Here is a 15583-nt window from a genome sequence, read left to right as displayed (position 1 = left end):
TTCTTCATGTCCTTTGATGCCTCTAATTTGGGTGATACCCAATTTTATTTCACACCCTCCTGCCTGTGCTTTTGAGGTCATATCTAAGAATTCATTGCTGAACCCAAACTCATGAAAATTTATCGTTTTCTTCTATGAATTTTATGGTTTTAGCCTTATATTTAGGTCATTGATCCACCTTGAGTTACTTTTCACATGTTGTAAGGGTGGATGTCTAGCACTCCTTTCCCTCGTTGGGTAGTCTTGGCAGCCGTGTCAAAGACCAGTGACCATGGTTGTGTAGATTTATTTCTAGACTCTCAGCTCTGTTCCACTGGTCTATGCTAATACCAGCCTCCCTGTTTGGAGTACTGTTGCGTACATTTTGAAGGAGTATGTTTGGGAAGTGTGATTCCTTCCAGTTTTTTCCGTAGTATTGTACTGACTACTCTGGGCCCTTTACAATTTTATATGAATTCAAGGACTGCTTTTTCCATTTCTGGAAGAAGAGAGCTCCAGGGGAATTTCGGCAGTGATGGCATGGAGTCTGTGGATTGCTTCAGGGGGAGCGTTGCCGTCCTGATCCGGGAAGCTGAGGTGTCGGTCCGCTTACTTAGGCCATCTTTAATTTCTGTCAGCAGTGCTCTGTAGTTCAGTGGACACATGCTTCAGCTCCTTGGTGACGTTTATTCCTGTGTTGAGCTCCAGCAGGGGTGAAAGCGGGCACCCTTGTTTGGGCCCCATCCTAGGGGGAAGGTTGTGACTGCACCGTTGAGGCTGAAGTGAGTTCTGGGTTTTCCGCAGACACACTTCATCACGTTAAGAGAGCTCATGAAAGGGGGCCATGAGGGACCTCAGACGGTCTGGTCTCTTCACTGCAGACTCGCTCGTTCCTCTTTGTAACTATAATTACTGAGTTATTTGTGGGTTCGGGGTTGGGCTTCAGTTTATGAGCTCTTCACCGGCGAGCTTCAGGAGCCTGTGGAATGCTTGTAGGGAGTGCTGTCGTGACAGGAAAGGAGACAGCAGCTGCCCAGGCTTTCCCCCGCAAATGCCCACGTCTCACGGCCTCCCCCCGGCCCGGGGCGACGGGTTCTTACGCTGTCCCCCTCCTCTGTGTTAACAGCCGGACTCGGATTCGACCAAACACTCGACTCCGTCGAACAGCTCCAACCCCAGTGGCCCCCCAAGCCCCAACTCGCCGCATAGGAGCCAGCTCCCCCTTGAAGGCCTGGAACAGCCAGCCTACGACGCCTGAAGCCGCCAGCCTCCCGCCTCACCGCTGTGGGGCCAGGGAGCCGGGGGTGGCCTCGATTGTCAGTGCCAAGACCGAGCTGACCCGCCAGTGTTGTCCAAGCAAATGTAGACTCAATTTGTAGATATGGAGATAAAGCAAATCTTTATTATAATAATGATCAGTTTTCTGCCGCATGGTCTGTGGTGGTAGGCCAGACCCACTCATCTGCACAGCTGTGGGACAGCACTGTTCCGTTTGCACATGAAGGACCAGCACATACCACCCCCCCTCCCGAAACGAGCTGCTGGGGCGCGTGGGGCCCTGCGGAGGCCGGTCTGCCCCGCGGAAACCCAGGAGGCCCGGTGCCGCTACAGAAGCAGACAGCTCGGACGCAGCCTCACGGACAAGCCTGTTCCCTGTTTCCTGAAACTGTTTCCTAGGACCTTAGAATAGTAGGAAGTTGTGTTTCAGTCCCAGTGTCACTAGAATTTTCAAGACAGGAAAGCGGAGGTTAGTTGGTGGCCTTTTATTCACGTAGCCATTACAGTCAGCTGCGGAAGACCCTCTGCCGACCGCGTAGCCATGGACGGAGGCCCCCAGTGAGCGACACCTGCCCTGGTCCCGTGTGTGCGTTAGGCCGTTCCCGGTCACAGCCATCAAGTGTCACCTGTATCTACTACTGTGAAGTCCACGCGCTCCCACAGCTTCTGCCTCACCGTGAAGGCGGGACGTGTCGAGCTGCAGCCGGGTCCCGAGGCCTGCCGGGCGGAGGCGGCCAGCGCCCCTGGAGCCCCGCTGCGAGCGCCGCCCCCGCCGCCCCGCCCCTGCATGGAGCCCTGTGATTAGTGCCCGAATGCATCATATAGACTCGCCCGACACACTCCTGCACATTGGCTCTGCCCGTGGATTTACTCTCCCCTCCTTGCTGCTGTGTGAGTAATCAGGTTTGGGGCCTGTCCCGGGAAAGGCTTAGGATTAACTGGCCGGCAAACACCACTTGTCTTCGGCCCCGGACAGGCTCTTCCCTGCCCTCCCGCTGGTCAACGTCGTTGGCGACGCTGTAGAAGACGTGCACTTACCTTGAGTCGGCACTGAGTGACGTGGGCACCGCGGTCTGCCTGTGCGTGTCACACACCCGGCACCTGCTGCCCTCCCGCCCCCCCGGGCCTTCTGCTGGGGCCGGCACCTGCTGGGGGTTCTGGTTTTTACTTTTTTAATGTAAGTCTGAGTCTTTGTAATTATTGAATCGTGAGAACATTTTTGAACAATTTACCTGCCAATAAAGCAGAAGACAGCAGTTTTAAAGTTCTCAGTGGTTCGTCTGAATGTGATGACTTGTCACCCTACATGTGTCTGGGTCTCCCGGTAGCACTGGTGCTGGAAACCCCTCCCCAAAAGGCAATGAGGAAGATGCTGTACCGGCTGCAGCTGCTCTTTGTCATTTGCTCACGGATGGGGAGGGGGTTCCTTCACATGGCAGGAGCTGGTTCCCAGAGTAGGATTCTGCCCCCCCCCCCCCAGGCTACAATGGGGATCCGCCTGGGGGTTCACCCTGACATGGTAGGCAGAGGTGGGCTTGGGCCATTGGGTGGAGAGAGGGGCCGGCCGGCCACGGGCTCCTGCCAGGCCTCCGCCAGCCAGCCACAGCAGGAGGCTTAGGGTTCCAACCTGAGAGGAGTAGGAGCCTCTGGGGCCACGGGCAGGGCCGGGCAGTGGGCACCCAGGAGACCCCCCCCCCCCCGCAGGGCGGAGCAAGAGCCCCACCCCCACCCCCCCAGAGAAGCTGTGACCGGAGAGGCTCCCAGCCAGAGGACCGCCTGGAGCAGCAGGGGAGGCCACGGTGGGGCGGGCCAGAGTCTCCAGGAGCAGGGGTGGGGGGGGACGACACTGCGCTGGGGGCCCTGGGGGGCAGCTGTATTCACCCTGCGATGACCCTCCCTCCCTCAGGCAAGTTCCTGGTGGAACAAGGGCAATGGTGTGAAGATGCGGTAGGGCCTGGAGAGCAGCCAGCCCAGCACTGGGCAGGGATGCCCCGCGGCCCCGCTCCTGGTGCACATCCCACACCCCATCTGCTCCCCTTGCCTTGACAAGTCACACCACCCCCGGCATGGGGGACAGATGGCACTCCTCCCACCTGCTGAAAGGGGACCGGGGTGTCGGCAGCAGTGACCACGCAGGGCACGGCTGGAGCCCTTCAGAACCCAAGTTCAGTCGCATCAGCTGGGAAAACCCATAAAGGAGCACGGCCCGTGCCCAGTGAGCGGCTGGCTGGGGCGCGGAGCCGGGATCTGGGCCGGGCTGTCGAACCCGGTGCCTGTCGGTGCCTGTCGCTAGGCTGAACGACAGACGCGCAGGTGTCGGCTGTCCTAAAGTGGAAGAGCTGTCGTAGCAGAAGCGTGGCGTTCACAGCGGGACGCTGCACGGCACCACCAGCGTGACCCCGCCACACACCACGGTGGGCATCGCCGACGGGACGCCAGCCGGCAGGAGCCCAGCTCCTGGTGCCGGGAACTGGAAAGCCACCAAACACATCCACCCGGCAGGAGCCCCCGGAGGACTGACCCCGGGGCGCCGGCGACGCCTCCAGGCCCGGGTGCACCTGACGCAGCAGGATCGCTCCGACGGTTCAGCAGAGCACCCGCCCGTTCGCGTCACGCAGCCGTGTGAGCCTCCTCGCTGCTGCCCGCTCCCCAACCAGAGCCCCCGCAGAAGGGGCCCGGGCCCGCCGTGGTGGACAGCAGACACCCTCCCGCCTGACACCCGTGGGCACGGAGCTCCACCCCCGGGCGTGGGCCCCACCCTGGCCCTCAGCACAGCAGCGGGGCCCACCAGCAGGAGCCCCCACCCCCCACCCCGCCTCCCAGCCCAGGGGGAAGGGGGAGAAGCCTGTGCTAGACCAGCAGCAGGTCCACGAGGAGTTTCTTCTGTCTGGTCTGGAAGCAGCCGAGAGAAGCCAGCCCCGCCCCGAATTCTCCCTTTCCCAGCAAGGACTTTTATCCACAACCGACCCTCCCAGCTCCCCCCTTCCCCTTGTCCTCCTCTTCCTCTCCCTGGGTCTCCAGGCTGCCCTGCCTGTGGTTCCGCCGCAGCCCGCATATCCTGCAGCAGTGTCATTCCTCTGCATTCCAGAATAATCCTGTTCCTCTGGGGAAGGGACTGGCTGTTCTACTGGCTGCTGGGGGTGCTGGACAGCCAGCCTCACCCGCCGCCTCGCTCCCCTGCTCCAGGGGCAGCCTTCCCCACATTCTGGGTGCAGCTCTGCAGACTGCAATTTTCGGGTAGTGCCTGGAGCTGCCCTTTGCTGGTGGCCAGAGGGCAGGATTCTGAGGAGCACGCTCACCAGTGGGCAGCCTGACGGGCACACTGGCCGGCTCCCCACGCTCAAGCCCAGGCACAGGAGGGCCACTGGGGGCAACGGACTCTGGGTGCAGGAAACGCTTTATTGGGCAAAGCCACCCTATCCTTGGGCTGGGGGGACAAGGCGTGCGTGGCAGGGGGCGGGGACCTCGCAAGGCCGGGGCCATCTCGCGGGGGCGGCGGCGGGCGCAGGTAGGGGCTGGCCAGCCCCGCGGTTGCTCAGGCCTCGGCCTCGGCGAACAGCGGGTTAACGAAGTAGCTGCGGCTGGTGCTGCTGCTTCCCGCCTGCTGCGCTGGGGGAGGCTGCGGGGTGCGTGGAACCTAGGGGCGGGGGCGCGGAGTCAAGGGGCGTCGGCGGCCGCAGGCCGGGAGGGCAGGTCCCCCGCGCGCCCCCTCACCGGCCCCACGGAGCCCGCCACGTCGAACACCGGGTTGGAGAAGCCCAGGGGCGCCTCGACGGGCGTGGCGACCAATCGCTCGCGCTTAGTCCACCTGGGGAACAAGGACGCCCGTGAGCCCCCACGCGGCCCCGCCCCCGCCCCCGCCCCCGCCCCCGCCCCCGCCCCGCGGACCTGAGCCTCGGAGCGCGGCGCAGCAGCAGCAGGCCCGCCGCCAGCGCCAGCAGCAGCAGCAGCAGCCCGGCCGCCACGCCGCCCGCCAGCCCCGCGCGCGAACCCGAGCCGAGCGGCCCCGCCGCCGAGCCGTCCCCGACGGGCGCGCCCGACTCCCGGGCTGTCGCCGACAGGACCCCGAGGGCTTCGCCTGCAACGGAGGGGCGGGCTCAGGCTCCCGCACGCGGGGCCGGGCCGGCCGGGGAGGGGCCACCCGCGGTTACCGTGCTCCGCGACGTCCGCCAGGAGGGCCCGGGCCAGCCGCCCCGCGCCGCCCGGCTGGGGCCCGGTCTCCGCCAGCACCACCTGAACCTCCGTGTGCGGCCCCGGCCGCCGCCGCACCTTGGACACGGCCGCCTGCAGCCCCGGGTACTGGGGCTGGGGAGGGAGACGGGGTCGTCCCGGGACCTGGCCCTCGGCCGGCGGGCGGGTGACGGGAGGTGCGCGGTCAGTGACTGCGTGGGGGGGCAGTGGGGTCCCGGGCGCCGCCGCGGAAGAGGCGGGCCCCGCGGGGGGGGGCAGGGCGGGGGCGGGGACGCGGCCCCGTTACCAGGAAGGCTCGCAGCAGCCGCGCCCGGTACCGCTCGATGTCAAAGGTGGGGCCGTGGGTCAGCGACACGATGGCTCCTGCGACAGACGGGAAGGGGTCGGCGCCGCGAGCCCAGGGCCGTCAGGGAAACTGAGGCTGGGGGCGAGCCAGGGCAGCTCTCCGGGCCGGGAGGGGGCGCTCACCGCAGAGGTCGCAGCACTGCCCCTCGGGCCGGAGGGCGTCGGGGCAGGCGGCCGGCGGGCAGCGACCGCCCAGGGGCTGGAGCAGGGCCGCGCAGATCCAGGGCTGCACCTGCGGAGGAAGCGGGGTGAGCGCGGACAGTGGGGGCAGGCGCCCCGCCCCCCCCGCCCCCTCCGCCCCCTCCGCCCCCCCGCCGGCCGCCCTCACCTCCGCGTCGCCGCAGACGCAGCCCGACGGGTCGGCGCAGGCCCCGGGGCCCACGCGCAGAGCGCCCGGCCCGTGGAAGCGCAGGCGGCCGGCGCGGGACGCCAGGAAGGCAGCCAGGTCCTCGTCGCGCGTGAACGTCTGCGGGGGGAGGGGGGGCACGAGCGGCGCCGCCCGAGGAGGGGACAGCCCCTGAGCGCCCGGCAGCCGCGCGTGGGCAGGTCGGGGAGGGGGCCCGAGCGCCGCTCACCTGGCCCAGAACCTGGACGCTGCGGACGCGCGCGGGGCGGGCGCCGGGCCCGAGCCCCACTCGGAAGGAGGCGTCGGGCGGGAAGACGACGTCGTCGTGGCGGCAGGGCACGCGCTCGGCGTCCACGGAGAAGAGGCCGCGCGCCGCGTCCCCGGAGCGCCACAGGCGCGGGTCGTGCCACGAGAAGCGGTCGGGGTCGAGGAAGAGCGCGGGGGCGCCTGCGGGGGCGCGCGTCCCTGAGCTCCGCCCCCGGGCCCGGGCCCCGCCCCCCGCCCCCGCTCAGGCCCCGCCCCCCGCTCAGGCCCCGCCCCGCCCGCCCAGGCCCCGCCCCCTCCGGCCCGGGCCCCGCCTCCCGCCCCGCCCCGCCCCGCCCCGCCCCGCCCCTCACCTGCGCCGCAGTCCGGGTCCCTGCCGGCGTCCGCGGCCCCGAAGCCGGCTCCCGAGGCCAGGACGAACTCCCCGTCCCGCGGCAGGAGCTGCGGGCAGCACAGGCACACGGTGGCCCGGGTGCCCCACGGTCCCGCCCCCGCCGCCGCGTTCCCGCGGACCGGGCAGGTGAGGTCAGGGGCCCTGGCCGAGGGTCAGAGAAGCCGAGGGAGCAGGACTGCAGGCCCGGGAGCAGGACCTGAGCGCCGAGCGCGCGCTGCCCTCTGCCTGCCGTCCCCGCCGAGCCCCCGGACCGACCTCCTCCTTATGACCCTCAGAGCTGGGTTTGGAGAGGAGGGCTGGGCGGGGGGGGGAGGGGGGCTGTGCAGTGCGGGGACCCTGAGGGGCTCGGGTCGTCACGGGCAGTCCACCCAGGCCCCAGCCTCGAGGCCCATCGTGCTGGTCCCGCACCTGAGCACCGGCCCTGACCACGGGGCCTACGGGGGGACACGAGGTCACAGGCCAACCACCTCCACACCTGAGGGTGCGGCACTGACAGGTGCGGGAGTGAGCCCCGGAGACCCGCGGCCTCGGAACAGGGGAGGAGGTCGCAGTGCACAGTCTGAACAAGAACGTGTTTTTGGAAAGAACCAGAAGGGGTTGAAGCACCATACTGTACCCTGTGTTAACTATGCTGAGATTAAAATTAAAACTAATTTTTAAGAAAAGAACCAAAGGGGAAATATTAATAAATTACAGAACACAGAATAATGGAAAGGAAGAGCACACTAGGTGAGATAAGCAGAGGGGCTGGGCCCGCTGGAGAAGACCCCGCGAAGGGGCTGTCCTGCCGAGGGACCCAGCGGGCGGAGCCGGGAACGGTGGAGCCTCCAGGAGGACAGGGAGGACTGACCCCACAGCAACAAAATACAGATACAAAGGCGGTGGGGGCGGGGTGATGTTTGAAGAACCAAGGATGAATTTTCCAGATTCGTACAAGATGGAAAGGCATCACGGAGTGAGGAATGGGAACAAGCAAAGTCCTACCCAGACACAGGTCAGTGTGTTTAGGAATGTCATCGACACAGAGAACATTCTGAAAGCTTCAGAGAGCGGCGCCTGGCTGGCTCAGCTGGTTAAGCATTAGTCTTCGGATCAGGTCAGGATCTCAGGGTCCTGGGATCCAGCCCTGCATTGGACTCCCTGCTAGCATTTCCCCCCGGCTTGTTCTCTCTCTCAAAAATAAATAAATAAAATACTTTTAAAAATAAACAAAAAATAAAAGCTTCGGAGAAAAAGAACAGATCACTCATGCACTCTGTAAAATAAATAAGTCAGTCCTTAAAAAATACATATTAGTTGACTAGAGCCGGTAGTGTTTATTTATTTATTATTTATTTATTTAGGAGAGAGAGAGACTCTCAAGCAGATTGCACTGAGTGCAGAGCCTGACCTGGGGCTTAAACTCGTGACCCTGAGATCAGGCCTGAGCCAAAGCCAACAGTGGTTTAACTGACTGCGCCACCCAGACTCCCTCAGTAGTTTCTTTTAAAAATACATGGTGATCATGGGGCTCCTTCCCAGGACTGCCCCCGTCCCCCCTTCCCCGCGGTGTGTGCAATGGTAGCCCAGCAGATGGCATCGAGGAGTCTTGGCCCAACAAAATCAGGGTATTAGGACAGAGGAAGTCAGGTGTCTTGCAGAAGGGTCAAGCTCTGACCTGCACTCACAGGAAGGTGCCAGATGCACATCAGTCTTGTAATGACAGTTCAACCTCAGACAACCTCATTAACTGGCTAAAAGGAGGGAGGGGGCAATAGTATCTCACCCGATGTAAAACAACAACAACAAAATACCAGAGAAGTCCAACAAACCTATTTATGATTTTTTTAAGAAGCTGCTAGCAAGCTAGTAAGAGAATTTCCACAATTTAATAAAGGTTCTGTACCAAACCCTACAGCAAGCATTACACTCGATGGACAAACACGACATGCCTTGTCTTTCACATTGGAACAAGACACTAACTAGGGGTAGGGGGTCCTGGACAATGTTTTGTCTTTTTTTTTTTTTTAGGGAAATTTATTTACTTATATTATAGACAGTGAGGTGGGAGGGGCAGAGGGAGAAGGAGAGAGAATCTCAAGCCAACTCCCCACTGAGCATGGAGCCCGACAAGGGGCTCGATCCCAGGACCCTGAGATCATGACCTGAGCCGAACCCAAGAATCCACACTTCACCAGCTGAGCCACCCAGGCGCCCCTTGCACAATGTCATTTGGAAACAAAAAGAAATAAAAGGAGTTAGGACTGGAAGGAAAGAGGAACAACTATTGCCATTTATTTAAAAGAATAATCAACTAGACTATGTAAAATTTTTAAAATAGAGTCCTGTCCACAATAGAAACCACACTACAAAGCGTTTCTGAGTGAACCGATGCTATACAAGACCCTGTGGGGACCACGCGAAAACTAGTGAGTTTTAGGGTGGATGAGAGGGAACATCGTAACACTCAGGAGCAGCTCATGCCTGATGGTGTAAGAAAACTTCCAGGGTTTTGTCATGGATGTTGTCACCTGGTAAACCTGCCCCTACAGGTTCTCTGTAACCATCGGACCCACAGAGAAGCAACTGGCCTTGGAGCCGAAGAGGGGAGGGAGGGGACAGCTGCCCCAGGTGCGAATCAAGACAACCCAGGAGCCAAGCAGGAGCGGCACACAGAGCAGAGGGGAGCAGAGCGGGAGCTCTGGGGGAGGCCCCTGTATGCAGGTCACCTGGGGAACGGTGGCAGCAGCGCCACAAAGCCGGGGCGGGGGGCGGGGGGCAAGGCTGGTGGCTTGGAGCAAGACGTCAGAAATTGGACTTGCTCTTCAGGGGGGGAAAGTAAAGCTGGTCCCGAACCTAGCTAGTGCCCCTGGTGGCCAAAGTGTCACTAGGGCTGTGGCTCAGCAGCGGGGAAGGTCCTCGGCACCGCCAGCACCAGGATAAGGCCGCAGAGTTGGCACCACGGGGCCTCCGTTCTGCAAAGGGCACCACAGGCGAGACACGTGCAGGGTCCCCAAGCAACGAGGGCTTGATGGACAGAAGACGTGAGATTCCTCCGGCCCAGAAAATGGGGTGACTAGAAATGGGAAGCGGGGAGGGGGCTCCGGAAGGGGAATATCCCGGGGAGGGAAGCTCCAAGCCTGGGGTGCACAGACTGAAATGCTGCTGTGGCTGCACCTGTTCCTAGGGCTGCACCTGCACCCTGGCAGCCAGGTCCTGCTGAGCACTGGGGGGAGCGGGGAGGGGGCTGGGGGGCAGGGGACCCCTGTGCACCGGGGGTGGGAGGCTGTCGGGGCAGCTCTCCGTGCGTTGAACCTGTGCCTGGGCCCTGGACAGTTCCCACCTGGGTCTTCCCACGGAGGCGGGGGGGGGGGGGAGCCCCCCTCCCTGGCTCCCTGGTGCAGGAGGAGAGGCTGGGGAGGTGAGGGGGTACCTCTCGGGCCCCCAGGAGAGGCGGAGGAATTCCCATTTGGGCAGCTGGGGATGGAAAGAGGGGCCAGATGGGGGGACCTGTCAGGCGATGAATGGATGAATGTCTGAGATCCTCAAGCTCTATCAAAGGTCCTCATTAAAGTCAGTTGGCAGAGAAGGGCCCCAGGCCCCCACCCCCGACTAACTTCCCCCACCGAGGGTCCCCCTTATTCCGGATGCCCCCCTCTACTTGCTCTAGGCTGCTGCCTGCCTGGTTGGCACAGTTGCACCAGCTGGGGAACGGGCGCGGGGTCCAGCTGCCCCCACCCATGCCCCTGCTTCCTCCTTCACCCCACTGCTGACCCCTTCCGTACCCTAGTCTTCGGGTGGGACAGATGTGAAAGGGCATCCAGACTCTGGATGTGCCGGGACCAGGAACCCCCAGCCTCTGCCCGATGCCCGCCGCCCCAGGCAGGGAGGGACGGCTCTGGCTCACAGGTAGGAGTAGGTGTCCCCTTGCCCTGATGTGCCCTCCCCCACAAGTGGCTGGGTCCCACAGTTAATGTTTCTTGTGGAAACCATCAATTAAGCAAGACCTTCAGGGAGAGGAAATAAGGCCTGACGTCCCCAGATCTGGGCAAGAGATTGGGTGGGGCCGTGGCCACCAGATGTCCCCCTCCAACTCGCCCACCCACCCGGTGGCCTCTACATGAGGACCCCAACCCTGGCACCCACACCCAGAGGTGCCCCCCCAACTCCACCTTTGCTCGGAGCCAGCAACCCTCACATCAGTCACCTTGCTGGCAGGTCCCCAGTTGATAGGACAGTGACCCAACCCAGAGAGCAGCGGATGTGTGGAGGCGCTTAACCAGGAGTGACCTGGGGCCTGGGAAATGACACTTCAAATCAGGGAACAGTGACCCTTTTCTGTAAAGGGCTGGACAGTAGATACGTTGAGTGTTGAGGGCCCCGGGGCTCCCGCATGGCCCCTGCCTCTGCCCAGTAAATGACTGCGGCGGGGGACGCCCCGATGAGGCTTTATTCAGGGGCCTGAAGCTGGGGTTCTGTTTCACGAGCCACAAAAGTGTTCATTTTTTGGCTTTTCCCCCCACCATTTAAAAATTTCAAAACCACTCTTAGCTCCAGCCTCGCAGCCGCATTTGGCCAGTAATAGGGGGGCTGCTGACCCCGCCTTTACCAGCCAGGGTCTGGCCCTAAACACACCCCGAAAACTCCAGGCAAGTGCAGGACGCGCCACCTCCCGAATTTACCGCCACGGAACCCTTTCACCCTCCCAAGGCCCCCACTCTCTGCAACACTATGTCCTGGGCCGCAGTTTGGGAGAAAGACCCCCGAATTTCTGATGGGGGTTTTAGGTAAGGGGACAGGGAGAGGCTTTGGGGACCGGGGGGGTGTTTGCTGGAGCGAAGCGAAGAGAGGACACGGGGTGGGGGGTGGAGGCCGCAGGCGGAGGGCAGGGCCGTGCGCCCTGCGAGCCCTTTCCAGCCCCCCCCCCGCCCCCATACCCTTTCCCCAGCCTCCCAGGAGCCCGCCCCAGGCCCAGAGGGGGTTCCGGGGGGCCACCCCCCGCAGCCCCGCCTCACCATGTCCGAGAAGCCGTGGCTGGCCCGCACCACCACCGACACCGCCTGCAGGAAGGAGCGGGTTGGCCGGGCCCCCCCCCGAGCCCCCCAGCCTCCCCCGGAGCCCCCCCAGTCCGCCTCCCGAGCCCGCGGGGGGCACCTTGTCCGCGGGGAACTGGACCACGGCGCCCGCGCACGGCGTCCGGTTCTGGCTCCAGTTGGCGGCGGCCTCGAAGTCCGTGGTGGGGACCCAGAGCTTGTAGGCGGCCCGGGCCAGCGCTGGGGAGGGCACGACTGAGTGCTCCCCGCCGCCCCCCCCCCCCGGAAGGAAGGCGGCCGCAGCCGGGGGCCCAGAGCCCGCGGGAGCCCCGCCGCGGGGCGCGAACTCCTACGAGGTCTGCGGAGCCCGCCCCCCCCGTGCCCCCTCCAGGCCGCCCGCCAAGATCGCTCGTCGCCTCGCCCCGGGCTTGCGGGCCGCTGGAGCAGAGGGAGCAGAGGGCCCGGCGGGGCAAGGCCGCGACAACCGAGGGACCGACGGCACAAGGGGGTCGCGGGGCGGGGGCGCGGGAGGGCGGCCCGTGGGGACTCGTGTCCGCGGGACCGCGGGGGCTCGGGGGCGGGGCGGGGGCGGGGCTGCAGTTTCCAAGCTCCCGGGCCCGGGGGACCGCGCCGGCCGGGCGCCAAGGCGGAGGGGAAACTGAGTCAGGCTGCGGCCGCGCCCCGCAGGGAGCGGGAACTGGGGGCGGTGCGCGGCTCGCAGGCCCCCCCGGCGCCCGAGGGGTCCGGGCCCCAAGGCGGGGAGCCTCCGAAGCCCCCGCCGCGCCCCGGGGCCCCCTTACCGCACAGCTGCAGCCACAGCAGGGCCCGGCCCAGCGCGCCCATCCCGCCGCGCGCCCGTCGCCGCCACCGGGACTTTGCCCCGCGGGGCCCACCTGACCGGGCGGGGCGGGGCGGGGCGGGGCGGGGCGGGGCGTTACCACCTCCCCCGGCCCCGGGGCGCCGCGGCGGCTCCTGCCCCCACACTCAGCCCTGGGGCCCGCCCACCCGCTCCAAGGCGGGGCGAGCTGGGGGCGGGAGGGACCCCCTGGGCTCCCTGCTCCCGTGCCCTGTGCCCGGGGGCTGCACCTGCTCTGCCCCCCCTGGGTTGGGGGCCTTCCTTCCAAGCCCCCCTCACCCCCCCCCGCCTGGATGCCCTGCGGGCGCCGGCAGTGGGCCTGTGGCGGTGGGGGGCGGAGGGGGCGAGGCCCCCCGGGCTGCACACGGAGCTGGTGGCGGAGCACGAGTGGGTGTTGGGGGGGCCCCGCGAAGTGATGGGGGCGGCCACGGGGGCGGGGGCGGGTCGAGGAGACCCCGCGGTGCAAGAGGCCGGGTGGCTGGTGCTTGGGTGGGGAAGAATGATGGAAAGCGGGGGGGGGGGGGGGGGGGGGGGGGGGGGGGCGGGGGGGGAATATCCCGGTGCTTGGAAAAACGGGTGGTTGGTGGGTGAGAGACTGTAGCCGCCGGAGTTTGTCGGGACGATGGTGGCTGACGGCGGCTGGCGTGGGACTGAGGGTGGGACTGAGGGTGGCCGAGGGCCAACAGGCCGGGCTGAGCCGCAGGAGGGGAGGGGGTGGCTGCGGCGGGTGTCGCGGGGATGGGCTGGGGGGAGGGGACGGCGGAGGGGTGGGCCTGGTGGACACACTGGTCACTAAGTAACCGATGATGGACAGCGCCTTACAGGAGGGACAGGTGGGAACCGATTACCAGGGGACAGGGGGCCCGAGCATGACAGGAGTGGGCAGATGGCACCTTCCTGGTTATGGCTGATGGCACGGGAGCAGTGGTGGGTGGGCCACTGGGTCCAGGACAGCTGCTGAGGGGAGCGTGACAAGGGGGGAAAACGGGGTGGGGGGGTGGGGAGCAGGGGATGGACATGGGGGTGGAGATGAGGACTGGGGTCGCCCCCCCAGGGCATGACCGCCTGCAGCTCCCTCCTGCCCCTGCAGGCCCCGGAACTCCGCCCGCCACCCTACTGGTCTCGGTGACCCGGTATTTCATCCGAGGGGGACGGCACCCGCCCCTGGGGGCCCTCTGGCCTCTTCACCCGGCTTGTGCCACCGTCGTCCCGGTGGGATCCGGGCACCCGCTCTCCGGGGTGCAGTGGTGCCGCCCCGCCCAGCCTGCGATGGGGAGGGGGTCTCCCTGGCCCTGGAGCTCGGCCTTGCCGGCCTGCTGGGCTGAGAAAAGCTCCCTGGACCAGGAACAGGGGCGACATGGGGGTCACATCTGTTTTGCCCCCTTGTCTTGCTTCTTGCTGGGAAGTAGGCAGTTCTGGGGCCCGGGCCTCTCGGGACCCCACCAGGGGCTCTGGCTCTGCTCCCCTCCCCTCCTCCACCCCCCGCTGCGGCTCTCCAGGCGGAGACCTTCTCCAGGCTCAGTGACCTTCACCCCCCGGGCCCAGAGCCCGGTCGCCAAGCCTGAAAGGCCCGGCAGGTCTTCCCAAGGCTGGCGGCTCCTTCCTCCGAGTGGGCAGGTGGTGCCCTGGGACGAGGCCGGGAGAGGCTCTGGAGGGTGGGGGTCGGGCCTCGGGGAGACGCCTTTCTGGCCACTGCGCCCCTACCTGGCAGGCAGCTCCCGGGGGGACTGTACTGTCTGAAGAGGGCAGTCCGAGAAATCTTCCTGGAGGAGGTGGCCTTACAGCGGACACACAGGAGGAGTCAGAGCTGCAGCCGCAGCGTGGAGGGTAGAACGAAGGGGGCACAACAGGAGGAGAGGGGGCTGCTATCGGCATCCGTCCCCCCACCCCGAAGGGGGTAGTCCTGAGCAGCGGCCGGACGCGGCCCCCACGTGTCCAGCTATCCGAGGGGGACCCGGCTGGAGCCTAGGCTGAGGCAGGAGACAGGCCCTGGCTCTGGCCCACAGCTGCCGAGAGCCCCTGGGACACCGGGAGCACAGACATGGTGCAGGGCACGGCTAGACCGCAGACAGGTGCCCTGTGTTCCCAGAAGGCCCCAGGCTGCACACACAGAGCCCGGGGAGCCCAGGTACTCACGTGGGCACGCATTTTGGAAGTGGCCAGGACTCCACTGGAGGTAGGAGAAACGCAGAGTCCCACAGTGAGTTTCTTCCATGACACAGCTGCTTCAGGCGAGGTTGGATCCAGGCGCCAGCCAAGCTCTTGGACTCCTGTGTGCCTGTCTCACTCCTCCTTGGCTGCCCTCGCTGTGTGGGCGTCCCTCTGTGCACAACCTTCTCCAGGGGCCGGGAACGATGGTCTGGGGGGACCCGGACCCCACGCCTGACTAGGCTTCCTTTCTGTTTCCAACTCTGCACAGATCACATGCGCAGGGGTGCTGTGCTCCGACTGGGACCTCGGCCCTCCCCTTGGTGTGAGGGCTTGAGTGACAGTCCTGCCGCCCTGGGACGGGGGGCAGACCTGCCCGCTGTGCTGCGGGGTCCCCACTGGGATTTGCACAGCCATGGGCATCACCCCCCATCCTCCCTCCCCCTTCCCTGCCACTGAATGGGAATGGATCCAGCCTCAAGAGCAGTTCCCCAGCTCCTTCTCCCCGACCTTTGTGCCTGTGACCTCAGGCAGTCTCCTGTGCCTCTCAGGGCTTTAGTGTCCCTCTGAGGTGCTGAGGCTCCAGGCTCTGTTCCCGCACAGGGGAAGGAGGGGTGAGGTGGAGGCCGTGGGAGTGTCTGTGCATGAAGTCACCTCCCCAGAGAGGCCGTGCTGGGCGCCCTCGCTGTCAGCACCCCCCCATGTGCCCCTGGGGCCCACGACGCCTTCTCCAGCTCCCCTAGCTGCTGCCTGGAGCCAGGGGCCGCCCC

General features: G+C 65.2%; 2 protein-coding genes across 3 annotated transcripts in view; one reads left to right on the top strand and one right to left on the bottom strand.

The window, feature by feature from the left end:
- CDC42BPB (CDC42 binding protein kinase beta) overlaps positions 1 to 2524 on the top strand; it is a 106180-nt gene extending 103656 nt beyond the window's left edge. For both annotated transcript variants that reach the window (XM_025443953.3, XM_025443952.3), the window contains one exon: positions 1106 to 2524. In XM_025443953.3, coding sequence (XP_025299738.3) covers positions 1106 to 1237 — 132 coding nt within the window. In that variant the 3' untranslated portion in view covers positions 1238 to 2524. The remainder of the gene's footprint in view (positions 1 to 1105) is intronic.
- Positions 2525 to 4636: 2112 nt separating this feature from the next.
- AMN (amnion associated transmembrane protein) lies at positions 4637 to 12703 on the bottom strand. Its single transcript, XM_025443955.3, has 12 exons — positions 12610 to 12703; positions 11931 to 12049; positions 11792 to 11836; positions 6757 to 6844; positions 6369 to 6586; positions 6122 to 6259; positions 5917 to 6025; positions 5735 to 5811; positions 5409 to 5562; positions 5146 to 5335; positions 4972 to 5065; positions 4637 to 4894 (listed from the first exon to the last, which is right to left on the bottom strand). The coding sequence occupies exons 1-12, from the start codon at positions 12650 to 12652 to the stop codon at positions 4793 to 4795; spliced, it is 1377 nt and encodes a 458-aa protein (XP_025299740.1). The 5' UTR covers positions 12653 to 12703; the 3' UTR covers positions 4637 to 4792.
- Positions 12704 to 15583: the final 2880 nt, after the last annotated feature.

The sequence above is a fragment of the Canis lupus genome, chromosome 8 (assembly GCF_003254725.2).
Source record: "Canis lupus dingo isolate Sandy chromosome 8, ASM325472v2, whole genome shotgun sequence".
In the NCBI taxonomy this organism is placed as follows: domain Eukaryota; kingdom Metazoa; phylum Chordata; class Mammalia; order Carnivora; family Canidae; genus Canis; species Canis lupus.
Note: the sequence above shows the minus strand (reverse complement) of the source record. Positions and strands in the feature narration are given on the sequence as shown.